Below are 18,252 nucleotides of genomic sequence, written 5' to 3' on the forward strand. Positions count from 1 at the left end.
TTCCGTCAGTCTTTTCCTCACAGTTAAAAACTCTGATAGGATTTAGATCCCCATTTCCAGAAAGAAAAGCCGAGACTCAGAAAAAAGAGTTGATGTGTCCATTGTTATGCAGTTGAACTTAGTCAAGACTGGTCCTGAACATGAGTTGGTCAGTGCAAATAGATGGACCAGCAGAAGCTGAAGGCCTCTGCTATTTAGTATCGGCAAGACCTGGTACTGGAGAGTCATTCTGGGCCAGAGATTTGGTACCCTATGAGCTGGGGCAGGTTGGGCACTCCTGTTCTGAAAACCATCACTTTTGAGCAATGACAAGAGACTGTTGTGGAAAATTCCACACCTGACCTCATGGGACGGTTGCAGCAAAAACTCGGTTGCTCTAAAAATCCTGTACAAAATCACCCTCCGGTTGTATGTAGAGGGTGGGTATTGGGTTTTGATTTGGGTCCTCTCTCCAGGGAAATATCTCATTATGAATATACAAATTGCCCCATTCGAGAAGAGTCTTTAGATCTGTGGAACTTTTGATAAGGGAGCCTAAACCCATGTAAGAGTTGGATCACATGTAAAGGGATCAACTCCCAGCATGCACTTGGGTGATGTCTCAACACTTACTTTCTCCAATGCATTCTGGAGTTGTACAGACCTTGGTTCTGCTTCTGCCTCTACTGCAGATGAATTTGAGTAAGGAGCTTCACCTTTGGGTGACTCAGTTTCCTCATCTGTGCAGTGGAGAGCATCGAGCTCTTTGCCGAACAGTATGGTTGAGGTATGTAATTAGATGAGAGCTAGCATGGCATGCTGTGAGTGCCTCTTAGCTATTCCTTCCTTCGTTATGCCACTGCTGGAACCCACACAGCAAAGTGTGTCTTTCTGTAATTTGACTGCAACAATTTTAGGGGAGAGTTTGTTTGGCTGACATAGAAATTAAAATCACTATAGTTTATAATTTTGTTTCTGAAGTAAAATAAAATTCACAAATGATAGGGCAGATAGTAACATTTATAGAAATGTTTGATCCAGAATGCAAACTTTGAACCAAAACTTGCTGAGAGAGCGAGAGCGAGAGAGAGTGTGCACATGTGCATACACATGTTGTGGCCAATAACCAGGTGTCTTTCTCAGCCCCTTTCCACTTCACTTTGAGACCAGGTCTGTCATTGAACTTGGAGCTCACTGATTGGCTAGACTGCCTGGCCAATGAGCTTCAGGGATCCTCCTGTCTCCACCTCCCCAGTGCTGGGTTTATATGCAATCTCTGTCACACTCAGATTTTTATGTGGGTCCTGGGGATCTGAACTTCATAGGTACTGTCTCAACCATCACTATCCCTCAGACCTTGCTTTTGTTGGTTGCTTGGAGTCTCCCAACGCCAGCCACCACCAGCCCTCTCCTCCAGGGTGAAGCAGTCTCCTTCTGAGTACTGCTTCTCCAGATGAGGAAACTGAGGTTCAGCATGGGGTTGAAGCTGATGAATCTAAAAGCAAGAAAGGCTGTGGTGATGGCAGGTGCCCATGTGCCCTGAACTTAAGATTTGAATGGCTCTGAGCAGCCTCACATCTGTGTTTCCTCTAGAGCCTGGCTCCTCTCCTTGGCGGCAGCCGGAAGCTGTCCACTTTGGTGTGTACTAACACCATGGCTTGACTCTGCCAGCTGCATCTCCCACCTCCCACCCAGAAGGCAACGAGAGCCCAAAGTTTTATTCTGACACCTCCACTTGTCACCAGTGTAATAACAGCAATGTCTCTGGGTTCAGTGCTGGGCTGTTTGCCACGTGTGTATCCATGCGTTGGCTCTGTCAGCAGCCCTATGCCAAAAGGCAGCAAGGCTCAGAGAGGTGTCCATTGGGCTCTAAGAATGACCAGGAAGCTATACCTCTGTCTGCACCAAGGCTGTTGGTGGGAGAGAGTGTGGGTTCCAGTGCTACGAGCTTGGGCCAGGGGTATGTTCTTAGAAGCCAGGGTCCAAACCTGGTCCAGTCCAGCCTTAAGGTGCCTTAGAGGCTGAGAGACCTTGTATTTGACATTCTTGAAACAAGGCTTTGTGTGTTGCCCTAGTCTCCTCACATGGATACCAGACTGCAGGGATGTGAGGGGAAGAGATGGGCCATTGAGTGCCATGGGGAGAAACCAGGCCAGGAGTGTCTGAGTCTGGTTAGCCTTCTGAACTTAAACGTAGGATGAGATTCTTATGAGTGAGATTGCTTTGCCACAACAGAGCACAGCCACAGCCTGTGACCCCCCACCCTCCCCACCCCTGTCCATGTGGGGCACATATGTGGCCTGGGTGAAGGGCCTAGTGTGCAGCCAACCCAAGGAGCAGTCTCTACCAGTTGCCATAGCATCTCTGTGGGCAGAGTGGGGGAGGGTGAGAGCTTTTGCACAGGGTGCAGTGTGGGGGAAGCAGGCAGGGCCTGTACGGCTTTCCTGTTGATTTGCGGTGTGCCCAGCCCTGAGCCTCCCAGCTGGGCTGGCACAACTAAAGGGGTAGAAATAGCGCCTGCCAGCCGGAGCTGGGCTGTTGCCACCCCTGGGAGGCGCCTGAAGAGGCCCGATCTAGGAGCCCTGCTTTCTGTGTCCTGTTGAGTAAGGGACCAGGGATTCTGGGCAGGACCGGCATCTGTCTGGGCAGGGTCAGTCTCTGACCTCTTTGGGGGAAGAGCAAGGGGCAGGGCAGGCGCTCTGTACCCTCCCCCCCACTGGCAGAGGTGTGGCGTAGTAATCACAGTAGCATTCTGGCTTGGTACCAGGCCCTCGGCAAGTGCTGTCATGTTAGTCTGTCTGCTTGGAGCCAGTGGTTCCTGGTGCTGAAGCTTAGAGCCAGGCAAGGTCCCCACACACCAGAGTAATGCCCACCTTCTGGCCCCCATGCTGTCTCTCCGCTCTTCTCGGGACACGGAGCTGTTGTCCTGTCCATTCCCTTCGCTGGAATGCTCTTATTAGACCCTGCTGACTAGCTGGGGTTGGACATCTTGTGGCAGGGATGGATCTGGGGACTCTGAAGCTTTTCCCTGGGATTGGAGGGGAACACCACAGCTAAGATTATGCACTGAGTTAGAAGCCAGGGGGGGAAGCCAGGGTGGGCTGCCAGCATCTCCCTGTCACCCAGTGGAGCACAGGAGCTGGAGAGCCAGGTGGTTGCTTACTAACCCCAGAGGGAAGTACATGGAGTTTAACCCTCTCTTGCCCAAGCTGCCTCACTTTCAGACTGGGAAAACGAGGCCCAGAGAGGGTGGAGTAATTACAACTTTCTACGAGATTCTCCTGGGACTCACAGCTCCTTGAGAGGATGGGGATGTGTGTGTAGGGTGGGAGAGGTAGACTTAACTGAGTGTAGCAGAGTAGATCTCTGAGGAAGTTCTGTCATTACCACTAACCTAGTTTGCTTTCTGTTGCTGTGATAAAAAGTGGCCTGGAGAGAAAAGGGTTTATTTTACCTTACAGCTTACAGCCATTCATCTACAGGGCAAAGGACTCCAGCAAGGCAGGAACCTGGAGGCAGGAGCTGAAGGAGTGTTGCTTACTGGCCTGTTCCTCATGGCTTACTCAGCCTGCTTCCTTATACCACCCAGGACAGTGTGCCCAGGGGTTGCCTCACCCACAGTAGGCTGGGCCCTCCCACTTCAATTTCAATCATTAATCAAGAAAATGCACTCACAGACTTGCCTACACCTCAGATGGTGACATTTTCTCAATTTGATAGCCCCAGTTTATGTCAAGTTGACAAAAAACTAACCAGAATAAGTCACACTTGGAAGAGGGTTGCAGGGAGCTCTCTATGCTGAGTGGACAACTAGGAAAGGAGTTGTCTGTGTAGAACTGACCCAGAATGGGGGTAAGGGAGAGGCAGGCTGTGGAGATCTTTGAGCTTTGTTCCTGGACCCTGGAGAGGACCTGAAGACCATGGCCAAGGCAAGGGCGTTTATAGCAGCCAGCCGGGCAGTCAATAGGAGGGGAGTGAGTGACTGAGGCTGGATGGGAGGGTGGGGGGCCCAGATTGACCCAGAGAGCTTGTGAGGGGACTTGGAAAGTTCTCCAGTGCTTGAGCACGGGAAGGCCCGCTGCATTCGTGGAGGGAGACTATTTAGTGATCGATGTCATCAGGATCGCAGGGACTGGGGTGGAAGGCCAGGCCCTAGAGGGCCTATTTCCTCTCTTCCGTGATTCTCCCAAGCCCTGCTTGCTAATGCACTTGGGAGGGTGGGTAACCCAGAGGGCAGTCCTTGTGTCTGGAGACTGAAGTGGGGTCTGGATTGGCCACAGGAGGCCTGGCAGTCTGTCTTCCACTCCTCCTGCTGCAGGAGGCCCCTCCCCTCCTGGGGACCGGCAGCTCTAGCGTTCTGTTCCCACCATGTTTGAGCTGAGCTTCAATCAGGAGAGAGGTATTTTGCTTTAGGGAAATGAAAATCAGACTCAACGTTTATCCTGGGCTCCTGGGACCGGCTCTTGTGTTCACTCTTGGCAGACAAGAGCTGCGTGGAGAGGAGGAGGAGCCTGAAGGAGCTTCAGTAGCTGCTGGGGGGGGGAGGAGACACTGGTTACTCAGGGAGGCCCTGCCTAGACAGGGGCAGAGGAGGGTGTCAGCAGGCCTGAGGGGATAAAGGCTGGCGGTGGCAAAGGCGAGCACGGGATGGAGAGTGGGGGCGGGGAGTGTCTGGATATTCCCCGCTGCAGTTCTGGCTCTCAGCAGGGCCAGTGGGAGGGGGATGGGTGCCTTCCTCATGGCACCCCTGAACTCAGGATTCTAAGGAACACTTCCTGGGGATCCTGCTGGGAGTTTATGTACTGATTTAGAGATGAGGGTTCTGAGGTCCAGAGAGGCCAAACAGCTTGTTCAGAGGTAACCCAGCCTTCAAGTGGCCCCAACAGGGTCTTGGCCAAAAGGTGCCACACCTTTCAGGGTACCCCACATCTGGTGTTTGCCAAAAGCCTTGCCATCAGTAGTGCTTACTGACCTGGCCACAGGAATGAGCTGGGGGAAGGAAAGTCAGCCTAAGCCAGGTGCACTTACACAAAACACACATTAGGAAGATAAAGCCCCAGCCCAGGACAACAGAGCCCTGGGGCTGTGTCCTCCTGGGAAGAGAACTTGCTATTGGGTCCTTTGGGTGCTAGGCACATATTCAGTTTGTTAAGTTACTTTTGCCTGTAACTCACCTGCAAGGTGGTGCTGCGGGTCCTGTCTGACAGATGTTGGTGTCTGGTGTGACCTTAGCACTGTAAAGGGTAGGGAGCCTCAGCCTGGCTGACCCCAGGTGCTTCTCTCACGGTTCCTTGTTCTCCCCATCCTCTGACTGGCCATGTGCTGTGGTGTTACTGGGGCGCAGAGTCCCTGTGCAGGGTTGTGGAAGGATCAGGGGCTTGCTGAGAAGGGGTTTCAACAGGGCTGTTGTCTTAGGGTTTCTATTGCTGTCAGGAGACACCATGACCATGGCAACTCTTACGAAGGAAAGCATTTAACGGGGGACTGGCTTGCAGTTCAGAGGTTCAGTCCATTATTGTCGTGGGGAGAAGCATGGCAGCATGCAGGCAGACAGGGTGCTGGAGAGGGAGCCAAGAGGTCTACATCCGGACTGGCAGGCAGCAGGAAAAGAGAGTGACACAGGTTCTGGCTTAAGCATTTGACACCTCAAAGCCCACCCCAGTGACACACTTCCTCCAGCAAGGCCACACCTCCTGTTAGTGCCCCTCCCTATGAGCCTGTGGGGACTGTTTCATTCAAACGCCTCACTCCATCCCTGGCCCCCGTGTGCCTGTAGTCATTTCATAATGCAAAACTGCATTCAGCCCAACTTCAAAAATTCTCATCCATAGTCTATTATAGTCTCCACACTGTTTAAAAGCCCAAAGTTAAGCCAGGCAGTGGTGGCACACACCTTTAATCCTAGCACTCAGGAAGCAGAAGCAAGTGGATCTCTGTGAGTTCAAGGCCAGCCTGGTCTACAGAGCTAATTCTAGGTCAGCCAGAGCTGCACATAGAAAAACCTTATCTTGAAAAAAAAAAACAAAACAAATCCCAAAACCAACCAAAAGTCCAAAAGTCTCTCCTGAGACTCATGGCAATCTTGGCAATCTCTTAACTATAATAAGCCCCTGTGAAATCACAAAAAAGCAGATTACATACTTCCAACATACCATGGCATGCGATATACATTACCATTCCGAAAGGGAGGAAAGGGGGAGAGTGAGGAAACACTGGACCAAAGCAAGACTGAAAACCAGCTGGGCAGACTCCAAACTCTGCTTCTCCATGTCTAATGTCAAACACTCTTCAGACCTCCAACTCTGTTCAGCTTTGTTGACTGCAACAGACGTCTCTCTCCTGGGCTGGTTCACTCCCTGTTAGCAGCTCTCCTCTGCAGGTACCTCATGGCTGCGGCAACGCTAACATCTTAGGGGCTCCACCTTCACAGCTTCACACAATGGCATTTCTAGGCCTCTATGCAGGCACACTTCTGACACATACCTGGCCTCATCAGCTTTTCTTAGCTGTGGAGGGACCCCTTTCTTCTATTCTGGACTTTAAAGCCAGAGCCAGGTGGCTGAAGCTGCCAAGTTCTGCTGCTTGCTGGGGCTGAAACATGGTCCCCTTGTTCAATTACATCTTCACCAGCTTTCTATTTTCAATAGTTACCCTCATTGTCTAAGATTGGCTGGCCTGAAACTCCCTCTGTAGACAAGGCTGGCCACTCAGAGATCTGCCAGCCAATGCTTTCTAAATGCTGGGATTAAAGGTGTGCACTACTGTGCCTGGCCCTAAGCTTTTCTTTAGTTCCTTTTTACAAGTTGGAAGCTTAGCTGGGTGGTCTTGCTCTGAGGGGCCCTCTCCCCTTATGCCACTTAGCATCAGGCTTCCCTTTAATCTGTTTTCACTTCCTGGAGCCTCTTTTCTCCTACTGCACACTTTGTATTTTCCATTGTTCACCTGGCTCCTTTTCATTCTAGATCTGCATGAGACTGACCATTAGTAACCAAGCAACACAGTCCATACCAGGCTGTCTGGGAATCTCCTCTGCCAACGCTGTTAATCCATGACTCTTCAATTCAGCCTCAGGCAGATATTTTTGAGAAGGCAGAAAGCAGCCACATTCTTTAGCAGAATATCACAATGCAGTCTCTAGGCCACATATTGATATTTTTCTTTGAAACCTTTTGAGCCAGGCCCCCACCTCAGTACCACTGTCTTCCATGATCCTACTAAAATGACCCAATGAGCTCTGCTTAAAGTGTCCGATCACTTTTCTAGTCCAAAGTCCCAAGGTGTTCCATAGTCCTCCAGGCAAAAGCATGGTGTGGCCCATCACAACAATACCCCAGTCCCTGGTACCAACTTAGTCTTAGTCAGTGTTGTATTGCTATAAAGAGACACCACGAACACGGCAATTCGTATAAAAGAAAGCATTTAAGGGGGCTGGCTTGCAGTTTCAAGAGATTTAGTTCATTTTCTTCATGGTGGTGAGCATGGCAGCATGCAGGCAGACATAATGCAGGAGAGGGAGCTGAGAGTTCTACATCCAGATTCACAGGCAGCAGGACCTGGCTTGAACACTTGAACCCTCAAAGCCCAACCCCAGTGACACATTTCCTCCAACACACAAGGCCACACCCATTCCAACAAGGCCACACCTCCTAACAGTGCCACTCCCTATGAACCTATGGGACCATTTCATTCAAACACCACAGCTGTGGGAGATCAACATGGGTCATTTGGTGACCGAGGGTGAGAGAATAGGACACTCAGGGAGCTTGAGCAGGTTCATTGATTTGGGGTGTTGGCTGAGGGCTGCTTGTGTAAGGTCACTGGTACTTCTCAGCTCTGAGCCCTGAGTCTGAGCCTCTGAACACTTGAGTGCTAATCCCTGAGCATGGATCTATGAAGGGAAGCCAGAGGCAGGAGGCCCTGTTAGTTTCACAGTTGGTTGGAGGCCTGATGAGAAGAAGGAGTAAGAAGGGGGATGGGTTGAAGTTGGGAGCTGCACCCTGGGAAGCTCCCCTTGTATCTGGTCCCAAGGCTGAGGCAGAGGAGACCTGGGCCCTCAAATTGCTCTTTTCAAGTACCTGTGGTGATCTGATCCTAGGGACATAGGACCCCAGGCTGCCTCCTGGCCCTTCATACATTGTGGGGGCACACAGACTGTGAGTAAAGAGTCATTTCCCTTCAGCTTTATATTTGAGACTTGTGACTGTAGCAGTGTAGGGATGCTCCAGGCCATTCCCCAGTCCCTGCCTCACCCCAGCAAGCTTCCCCCATGGGGAGTTGCTTCCCTGCTTTTATTAGGCAGCATCCCAACCTTTACCTCTAAGCATTTGGGTGCAGGTTCCAGGACAGCAGTATCATCTTCAGCCAGGCTGCTACCCTTGGAACCTGAAGAGTTCCTGCAGCTTCTGTGTCTGCTCTCCTGACCCCCAACTCCACCCCAGCCCAGTGTGAATGGGTTATGCCTGAGTGATTCTTCAGCCTCTTTCCCAAGAACCTTCCTCTGGCTTCTTTGGGCTTCCATGGCTCTGACTTGAAGGTGCAGGACTGATGGTCTAGTATCAACCCATGGATAACATGTCCTTAATTGTGCTCAATCCAGGGCACTAAATGTCATCTTTTGGAATGGTGTCTGTGTGGCTGAGCACCATGTGTACATAGGAGCCCATGGAGGTCCAAAGAGGCCATCAGATCCTGTGAAATGAGACACAGGCAGTTGTGAGCCACTATGTGGGCTCTGGGAACCAAAGCTAGGTCCTTTGTAAGAGCAGTGAGTGCTCTTAATGGCTGACCTATCTCTCAGCACCCAACCCTTGTCATCCTGCTACATGACCTTGAGCAAAGGTAATCACTCATCCTAGTAGTTACCTTTTGTTGAGTTTGGGGAACTAAGCCACAAGCATAAGGCTCAGGGACTTTTGTGGACAATATTGCTTAGAGTAGGGGAGAGCTAGAAAAGTGTGCAGAAGCAGAGACTATGAAACAGGAATCCATGGTCAGACAGTGGATCAGAGGTTAAGAGCGCTGGCTGCCCTTCCAGAGGTCCCGAGGTTCAATCGCCACAACCTGTAACTCCTGTTTCAGAGGCCCTGACACCCTCTTCTGACTGCCCTCCCCCACATACACATAAGTAAAAATAAATCTTCAAAAAGTCTAGAGAGTAAGTGACTCTTGGGACAAGTGACAGGGCAGCTCCTCAAAGCAGAGCATAGGGGCAGCCGAGACCACGGGGCCCCTTTGCCCATGTGTAGGGGCTCCCTCTCACTAATTTCTCCCTCTCAATAATGCACAGTGTAGGCTGTGCACACCTCCACCTAGCAGTGGCACAGGCCTGTCCAGCCTGTTGGCAGGATTGAGCTGTGTGGCCAGGCCCCAGAGAAGTTCCCTAACTGCCACCCTCGAGGGTCCTCTGAGGCCCTAGGAATCTCAAAGGCAGGGGACACTTGGAAGTTTCAAGTGTCATAAAGCTAAAGTAGTTGCTTAAAACTAGGTAAGGCTTTTCTCCTTAACCTCATTCCAGCTGCCTGCTGGTCAGTCAGTGTCCCATGTTAGAGACGATTCTGGTGGAGAACAGCAGACTATGCCTTACCAAACCACTGAAGTAGAAGGTCCTCTGCCAGGTGGCAGTCCTGGACAGGCTTTGGGAGATTGTAGGCGGGAAGTTGAGACATCGGGGTTCCCCGGGTGTCCTTCTCTGGCCTCATGAGACCTAGCTGAGGTCACCAAAGGCCCTGCCATTCAAGATTTTGCCACTGCCTCCTGCTGTTTATGGTCCATGATGCCACTCCTTGCTAAGGTCACATGAAGTCATATAGCACATCGGCTGCCTCAAAGTTGTAAGTAACATTCCTTTCTGAGCTCTGTAGGCACCACCCATCTCTTGGGACAGTGATCTCAGGTATTCTCCATCATAGTACAGTAAGTAGACTGACAGGCAGGGCTGTCCCATCTACCATGGGAGTCTTTTGAAAGCCTGTTTATAGACGAGGAAATTGGGGCTTAGAGAGGGGAAGCCGTCTTCTGAGGCACACCCAGCCCTTAAGCCTTGTGTCTGGCCTAGGCTCAGGTATTTAGGTCTGGCCCCAGAGCCTGAGGTCCCGCCATCTGCATCAGCATACCCAGAGATGCTAGGGGTGGCAGGTCCAGGGCAGCTCAGCACAGTTTAGCCTGGAGGGCTGGCTTTTTGTTTGTTTGTCACCTTGACACAAGCTAGAGTCATCTGGGAAGAGGGAACCTCAACTAAGGAAACACCTTGTAGGCAAACCTTTGGACATTTTCTTGATTGGTTGCTGATGTGGAATGGCTCAGCCCACAGTGGGTAGCCCCATTCCTGGGAAGAAGATCCTGGGCGATGTAAGGAAACATGACGAATAAGCCTTGGAGAGGAAGCCAGTCAGCAGTGTTCCCTGGCCTCTGCTTCAATTCCTGCCTGCAGGTTCCTGCCTGGAGTTCCTGCCCGGACTTCCCTCTTTGATGGACTATAAGCTGTCAGATGAAATAAACCCTTTCCTCCACAGATTGCTTTTGGTCACTATCTTATCAAAGCAACAGAAACCAAAGTAGGACAACGACAGCTGGGTTGGTCCTCAGTCTCCTCTCCTCTGCATCCCCATGCCTCACCTCCTACCTTATAATGTCTGCCAAAATCTGCTCTTGGAAATGAATCTGCATGGCTAGTTTCTTTATGAGCTTACTGCTGGGTTTGTGGTTCCCAGGACCCACAAGGGAAGGGTGCAGGTGAGGAGGCATGAAGGCCTCCAGCCTGCTCAAGCTTCTGACCCTGGGTCCCCAGCCAAGACCTCAGGTTTGAACCCCTGCCTGCTGCTTCTCAGCCCACTTGGAGCCATGCCAGAAAATTGCTCCCTGGGGGTTGTGGCTGAGTCACAACACAGATGGCACCTAGGGGCTAGTAGATGCTATGCTTGGTTTGTTTGGAGCACTTCTTGTAGAGGGGTCTCCCTGAGCCTGCAACCTTTCCTCCACTTCCTGGAAAGACATCCCAGCTCCATTCTCTCCTGCTGCCTGGCTTGTAGATTGGGTTCATTTATCATCACTATGCTGAACTTACCCAAGTGCCATGATCGGGGAGCCAGGGCTGTCTACATCTGTTAGGATAATTCCCAGGCAGGTACTGTTTCTCTGCCTGTTTTACATGGAGAAACCGAGGCACAGGGAGCCCAATAATCTCCCCTTATGGTCACCCAGACAGGGAGCTTGTGGCCTTGAAGGGTTTTATTTGTTTGAGAAAGGGTCTCACTCTGTAGACCAGGCTGACCTCAAACTCACAGCGACCTGCCTGCCTGCCTGCCTCTGCTCCCCACTGCTGGGACTGAAGGAGTCGTCACCATGCCTGGCTTTGAAGGTGGTTTGATGTTTTCATTTGGTGAGATGTTGAAAAGCCTGGTTTGGTTTCAGCTCAAACTGATTCAATATTTTGCAGGGAAAACAAAACAAAACTGGTTTCATTCATTCTGTGGTTTTATAAAGACTTGGGTTTGGCTGAGCTTCAGCCACTTACTTCTGTAGCGCCTTTCAGCTTGCAATCCAGTCATATCTTGAGAGTAAAGACCTGGACTGTCCACTGAGAGGGCTGCAGGGCAGTGAGGAGGTTGGGGTGCTGGGCTCTGAAAAGCTCCTTGCCCCATCCCAGGCCTGGACGCAACACCCATTCTGGCCCTCCTGTCTCAGGACTGAGCCATCCTTTCTGGCTGGCTTTCAACTGCTTGCTTCTGCCTTTCAAGTTCTGGGATTAAAGGCACGAGTCACACACCTGGCTGCAGGAATGCATGTACCTTAAGCAGCCTTCCTGAGCAGGGAGGGGACCCAGCTGTGTGAAGGTATTTGGGAAGGCGGCCCTGGGGAAGGTATAGCTTCTCCTGGGCTGGTGAGCACCTGCCGAGGTTGTTCACCCACTGTTCACTAGGGGCGCATTTTCTTATTCAGAGAAGGCTGGCAGTCATGTGGGGCAGGCAGCCTGTGGTAAGGAGAGAGGAGGGAGCCCCTGCCCCCGAAAACGCCTGTGTCCCGGGACTCCCATCTAACATTTAATCTTTTTTTCTCTTGCAGTCACCGAGAAGGAAGTACAGCAGTGGTGAGTACGAGAAGCTACTGTGTGCTGGGTGGGTGTGGGCTGCCAATGGGCGCAAAGTGAATGGCCTGTGGGACAGGGAGGGTCCAGGAGATGGCCATCCATACCCCGTTCAACATCCCCCAGTCATGGGGGGCTGTGCAGTGTCCACTGAACAGGCTGGAGGAGGGCAGTGACTCCTCCCCTGGTTGTTTTGTTTATTTTGTGGGTTCTCTTTTCCCTTTATAATGATTTATTTGCTTTTATTGTGTTTTGCTTTTGTGTACGTATGTGTACTGTATGCGTGCAGTGCCTGTGGAGGTCAGAATAAAGACTGGGTCCCCTCGAACTGCAGTTATGGGTGCCCATGAGCTGCCATGTGGGTGCTGGGAACCAAGCTTTGCTCCTCTGCAAGAGCAGTAAGTGCTCTTAACCACAGAGCCATCTCTCCAGCCTTCTCCCTGGTTTGTTTGTTTTGAGATAGGGCCTCAAATATGTAGCCCTGGCTGGCCTGGAACTCACAGAAATCCACTTGCCTCTGCTTCCCAAGTTCTGAGAGTAAAGGCACATACCATCGCCACCACCTGGCCAATTTGTTTTTGAGGCAAGGCCTCTCATTCCTACCTAGGGCTCTCTAATATGACTAAGCTGGCTGTCCAGATTGCTCCAGAGAGCCCTTGTCTCTGCTTCCTCAATGTCTCCAGTACTGGGGTTATAAGTGCATGCTATCACATTGGGCATTTTCCTGCCAGGCAGACACTTTGCTGACACAGTGCCATCTCCCCAGCCCCACCTGTGGTTTCCATTAAGACTCAAGCCAGAGGCTGGAGACGATGGCTCAATGGCTAGAGTACTGGCTGTTCTTCCGGGGACCTGTGTTAGATTCCCAGCAGCCACATTCTCAGCTCATGTTGTCTGTAACTTCAGTTCCAACATGCTCTTCTGGGCACCAGGCACACATATGGTAACACAGACATACAAGCAGTCAAAACACCCATCACATAAAGTAAAGTAAATACAAGTCAAGAGATTGAGATCCAGTCTTTATTTTATCATGGAATCACTCTGGCCCTTGAGAACACTTTCCCCTGCTCTGGGGCTCAGTTGCCATTTTTAGAAAATACTAGATGGACAGGCAGTGATGGTGCATGCCTTTAATCCCAGCACTCTGGAGGCAGAGGCAGGCAGATCCCTGGATGTGTGTGTGTGTGTGTGTGTGTGTGTGTGTGTGTGAGAGAGAGAGAGAGAGAGAGAGAGAGAGAGAGAGGATAGGAAAATATACCTGGATGCCAGCCCCTGTCAGTTTGTAACAGCTGTCTGAAGCACTGTGTTAAAGAAAGATTCTGAAGTGACATGTCACAGAGCAAGTAGAAAGTTCAGCAGTGAGGAGTTACTGAAATCTGCAATGAGCTAGTGATGCCTGCTCAGACAGGAGAGGCTGTGAATCCTGTGAGGGGAGAGAGGAGGTGAGCTTGGAGACATTTATGATTGAGGGGAGCAGAACTCAGATTCTCTATGACTGTTCCCTAAATTTGCACATCAGATTCCATGCTGCAGAAAGGAGCTGTGGCCAGCCTTCCTGGCTCTGTTGGTGCTCACTGAAGATCTGGCTGGGAGGGCAGAGCCATCTCTGGTTATTCACTACTTACCCACCTCCTCCAGGAACATTCCAGGAGTTTCTGGGTCTTCCTGCCTCACTGGTCTGTGTTCTTGAGCTTGTCTTCCCTGCTGTCTCCCTGCCTCTGCTGGCAGCCCTTGGGCTCTGAGGAGCAAGCACTTGCAAATGCAGGCTTCTGCTAAGCCCCTCTCCCACCATGGGTAAAGGCTATGGAGTTCTGAGTTCCCTTGCTAGGTCCAGCCCTGCTGAGCTCCAACCTGGCCTGAAGCTGGGAGTCCCACCAGTGCCCCCAACCCAGAGCTCCCTGACTGCTTGATTCAGGCTTGTCCCTGCAAGAAGCACCCTTCCACTATGTAGACAGTCATCAGGAATGGGTCATAGATAATGGCATTCTGACCAGTCTTCAGTGTTGTGGACTGTTATTGAATTGTTACCACACAAAGGGCTAGAGAGATGGTTCAGAGGTTAAGAACACTGGTTGCTCTTCTAGAGGTCCTGAGTTCAATTCCCAGCAACTACATGGTGGCTCATAGCCATCTATAATGAGATCTGGTGCCCTCTACTGGTGTGTAGGCTGACATGCAGACAGAACACTGTATACATTAAAAAATAAATCTTAAAAAAAATTGTTACCACACAAAATGAGCCCACTTGTCTCTTGATGGCCAAAAAGTCTTTTTTTTTTTTTTTTTTTAAAAGCTTGGGACTTTGTCCACAAGCCTGTTAGGTTAGAAGTTAGATCAGGGACCTACAGTCGCTCCTGTTCCTGTGACCCCAGTGCCCCAGACCCTTTCACAGCTTTTCCTGTTCTGAACAACTAGCCCAAATCCAGGGGGTCTTTCCCATGTGGTCACTGCTCCTTGTACCCATCCCTCAGCCAGTGCCAGAAGGTCTGGAGATGGAGCCAAACGGTCTGGTCTCTTGACACCCCAAAGCTTGCCTAAGGCTCAACTCCTTGCCCTGGCCCTTTGGACTGCCTGGAGGCTCAGACCCTCCGCCCCTCACCGCAGCCTCTCAAGCACCTGCCCTCACCCAGGTCCAATGTGTACCCCTTGGAGTCTTCATCTTTGCTGCTATCTCTCCTAGCCCCTCCACCCCACCCCTCAGCTGTTGGGCAGGTCTCAGAGGAGAGGTTGCCAGTCTCCAGCACCACGCAGAATCACCTTGTTTTGTACTGATGTCTAAAAGCCCCTGTTCAGGGTGCCCATGTGATGCTGTCCCTGCCGGAGACAGAGCTAGAGGAATCAGGACTAGAACTCAAGACCTGGATTTCTGGGGGAAGGGGGATGCCTGGGCCAGCCATCAAGGAACCCAGCCCCCAGCCCCAGGTAAACCTGTTCTTTTGCACAGGAAAAAGGTCCAAGACTCAAGGGGTGGGGCCACCTTCAGTCTGCAGCCTGCCTGTGTCCCAGGCTCTCTCTTAGGTCCGACTGTCCACAGAGCTGGCATCAGCCTTGTGGAGGTCAGAGGCACGGTAGGGGCTGTCTGAGGAATACCTTGGGAACCAAAGCTTGCAGTGCCCTAGAATGTGTTCGATTATTTTATAATTACTAAACATCCTGGCAGCACACTAACAATGTAGTGGGTAGAAACAGGAAGGGTATCTTCAAGTGCCTCCGCAGGCCCAGCTGAATCATCCCACATGGCTGTGGTAAGGAGCCAGGTCCGCTCTTGTTCCCAGGTCTTTTGTGGGCAGGTGCTGTGCCAACACTTAGCACCCTTCAGAGAGTCCTGAGTCCTAGGAGTAGCCTTATCTTATAATGAAGAGATAGGTTCAGAGAGGTGGAGATGTTTGTCTGGATCACACAGCTTTGTGAGTGTGTGTTTGTGTGTGTGGTAGGGAAGGTGGTTTGGGTCTAGCTTGTTTCTCATTCATGCTCTAGCATTTAGGGGCTATATATATTGTTTTTTGTTTTTGCTGTGAGGGACCCAGGGAACTGCAAGCCCTGAGGAAAGGAAAGGGGGGAGGGACCCTCTTCCTCTAGGGTGATATGGGGAGGTAGGGGTGGGCCCAGGCAGAGGGGCCCTTTGAAGAGTTGACAAGAAGGAGCAGTTTCCCAGGGAGGCCCCCCCTGCACCCTCCCAGCTGTGGCAGCTGATGGCAGCCTGTTCCGCTCCACTGTTCATCCATTTAGCTACTGATCTCTTCGATTCCGCTCCTTGGGAAGCAGATGTTGCCTTAATTACGGAGGCATGGAGAGGACAGGGACAGTTTCCCTGCAAGGTCCCAAGGACGAGTTTCTCCAGCTATCCTTGCTGACTAGGGTATGTGGGAGATGGGAGACTGTGTGTTGTGGGGCCTTGCCGAGGGAGACTGAGAGGCCACACTGGAATCTGTGTCATGGCAAATATCATTCATTCACCTTGCATTCATTCTCTTTCTGCTGCACACATACACCCTACTGGGAGTGATTCACAAGTGGCAGTCACAGCATTAGGATCTCTGTAAGGTGATAGATTCCCTGCCTCCCAACTTAAGAATGCACTTGTCACCTCTGGGAGCATTTTTTCACATACTGAGCCCCATCACAAAGAGCTGGTCCCCAAATACAGTTTGGCCACATCCTAAGCACAGTGTCACATGTGGGTGTGGCCAAGCATGTGTGAGAGGTTCTGGCTGCTTGTTGAGTGTCCTTACCTCCAGTGCTATCTGCCCCAGCTCACTCAGGGACCTACAAGGCAAATGTTAGATGGACTTCTCACCTCAGAGATGGGGAAACAGGCTCAGTGAGACAGAGTCACCTGTTTAGGGTTGTTGTTTACAAGGACCAAGAGACCCAGGACCAGTACAGGTTTCCTTTAGAAGTCAGAGCCCTTCTTTAAGAAAAATAGTGAAGCTGGGCAGTGCTGGTGCATACCCTTTAATCCCAGCACTCTGGAGGAAGAGATAGGCAGATCTCTGTGAGTTCCAGTGAGATCTAGGACAGCCAGGGTTACACAGAGAAACCCTGTCTTGAAAAAAACAAAACAAAGGAAAAAAATAGTGATGATAAGAGTCAGGGAGTGCTCATTCAGCAGAGTAAGGGCCTGAGTTCAGGTCCCCAATGTCCATGCACAATGCTGGGCTTAGGCTGGAGATCTGGCATAGCAGTTAAGAGCACTTCTTGCTTTTGCAGAGGCCCTGGGTTCAGTTCCCAGCACTCACATGATAACATACAACTGTCTGTGTCCCTGGTTCCTGGGGATGAGGCTCTCTCCTCTGTTTTTCTCAGCACCAGGCACATTCATGGTACACATACACACATGTAAGCAAAACACTCACATGCATAAAGCAAGAATAAATACATCTTGCAGTATGTGTCTGGGGAGGGGAGGAATGGGGTCAAGAGGACCCCGGGGGCTTGCTGGCTAGCCAGTTGGTGAGTGCCAAGTTTAGCAAGGGACCCTGTCATATATCAGCTAGAGAGCAGCTGAGGAAGACGTCTGATGCTGGCTTCCACATACTTGATGCAGGCAGGTGTGTGCAAGCATGCTCAAATTCAAGCCGGGTGGGGTGGTTGTGTGTGTGTGTGTGGGGGGGGGTCATGTAGCCCAGGCTGGCTTCAAACTCACTATGTAGACAAGGATGGCCTTGATCTAATCCTCCTGCCTTCCCCTTTATAGTGCTGGGTGTGACAGGGTGCCACCACACCTGACTTGAAGCTGTGTTGATATCCCTAAGTTCTCGTGTGTTCAATGCAATCTGCCAAACAGCAAGCCTAGAGACCCAAGGTCATGAATGTGATAGTGATGATTGCCACAAACCCCAACCCCACTGCCCACTCCTGTCTTCTGTGAGCGAAATACTTGTATGAAGTGGGGCCTGTGTGGTCGACCCCCAGGTAACCTGTCCTTTCGGCAATGAGACTTCCTTCCTGAGGTACCAGTTTTCAGCGAGCTCTTGTGACTGTATGCCACTCTGCCCTCCTTCCCAGCCTGATCTGAGCCTGTGGTGGTGAGGACTCTTATAGAGCCAAGCTGGGAGTGCTGACCCCCAGAGTTTCCAGTTCTCATTAACAGTCCCAGGTCACAGAAGAGATGAGCAAGACTCAGGAGACACAGCCCTCTTCCTGTCCCTACCTCATTTGTAGAGTCTAGGCTCCAGAGTTGACCATCAAAGTTGCTAGACAATGGACTCCATTCAACATTCACTAAGAGCCAGGGGTCGCCGAAGATTCAGGACTACTCATGAGCCATGTGCTGCTACATAAGTTACACCTGACAATCCCAAGTCATAACCGAGAGCTGCCACCAGATCCAACCCGGTAACAGGGGGAAACAGGACTCTGTGTGTGCTGGGTGAGCTGAGGTAGGGGCTTCTCCCAGAGGAGGCAGCCAGGTTGGTGGAGGAGAGCACAGGTAATAGCTACTTCCACTAGCCTGTTTCTTTGTCTAGAAAATGAGCACCACAGTCTAGTCTCCTGGACTTGTTTGGATAATTTGGCAAAATTATGCCCGAAGAGCTCAGGCCCAATGCTCGGCCCCAAACAGGTGCATTGTAGGGGACAGCTGATATTCCTGGGGCTCAGGCAAGCCAGACATTTGTAGATCTTCCTGAGTTTAGGGTCTCCAAAGGCCACTTGGTCCTCAGCCTTGTGTGGCTCCCCAGTGTTTG

General features: G+C 51.2%; 1 protein-coding gene across 1 annotated transcript in view; it reads left to right on the plus strand.

Moving 5' to 3' along the window:
- Ncs1 (neuronal calcium sensor 1) overlaps positions 1-18,252 on the plus strand; it is a 52,499-nt gene that overhangs the window by 15,816 nt on the left and 18,431 nt on the right. The window contains exon 2 of the mRNA XM_051185126.1: positions 12,040-12,064. Coding sequence (XP_051041083.1) covers positions 12,040-12,064 — 25 coding nt within the window. The remainder of the gene's footprint in view (positions 1-12,039; positions 12,065-18,252) is intronic.

The sequence above is a fragment of the Phodopus roborovskii genome, unplaced genomic scaffold, assembly GCF_943737965.1.
Source record: "Phodopus roborovskii unplaced genomic scaffold, PHOROB, whole genome shotgun sequence".
Classification (NCBI taxonomy): domain Eukaryota; kingdom Metazoa; phylum Chordata; class Mammalia; order Rodentia; family Cricetidae; genus Phodopus; species Phodopus roborovskii.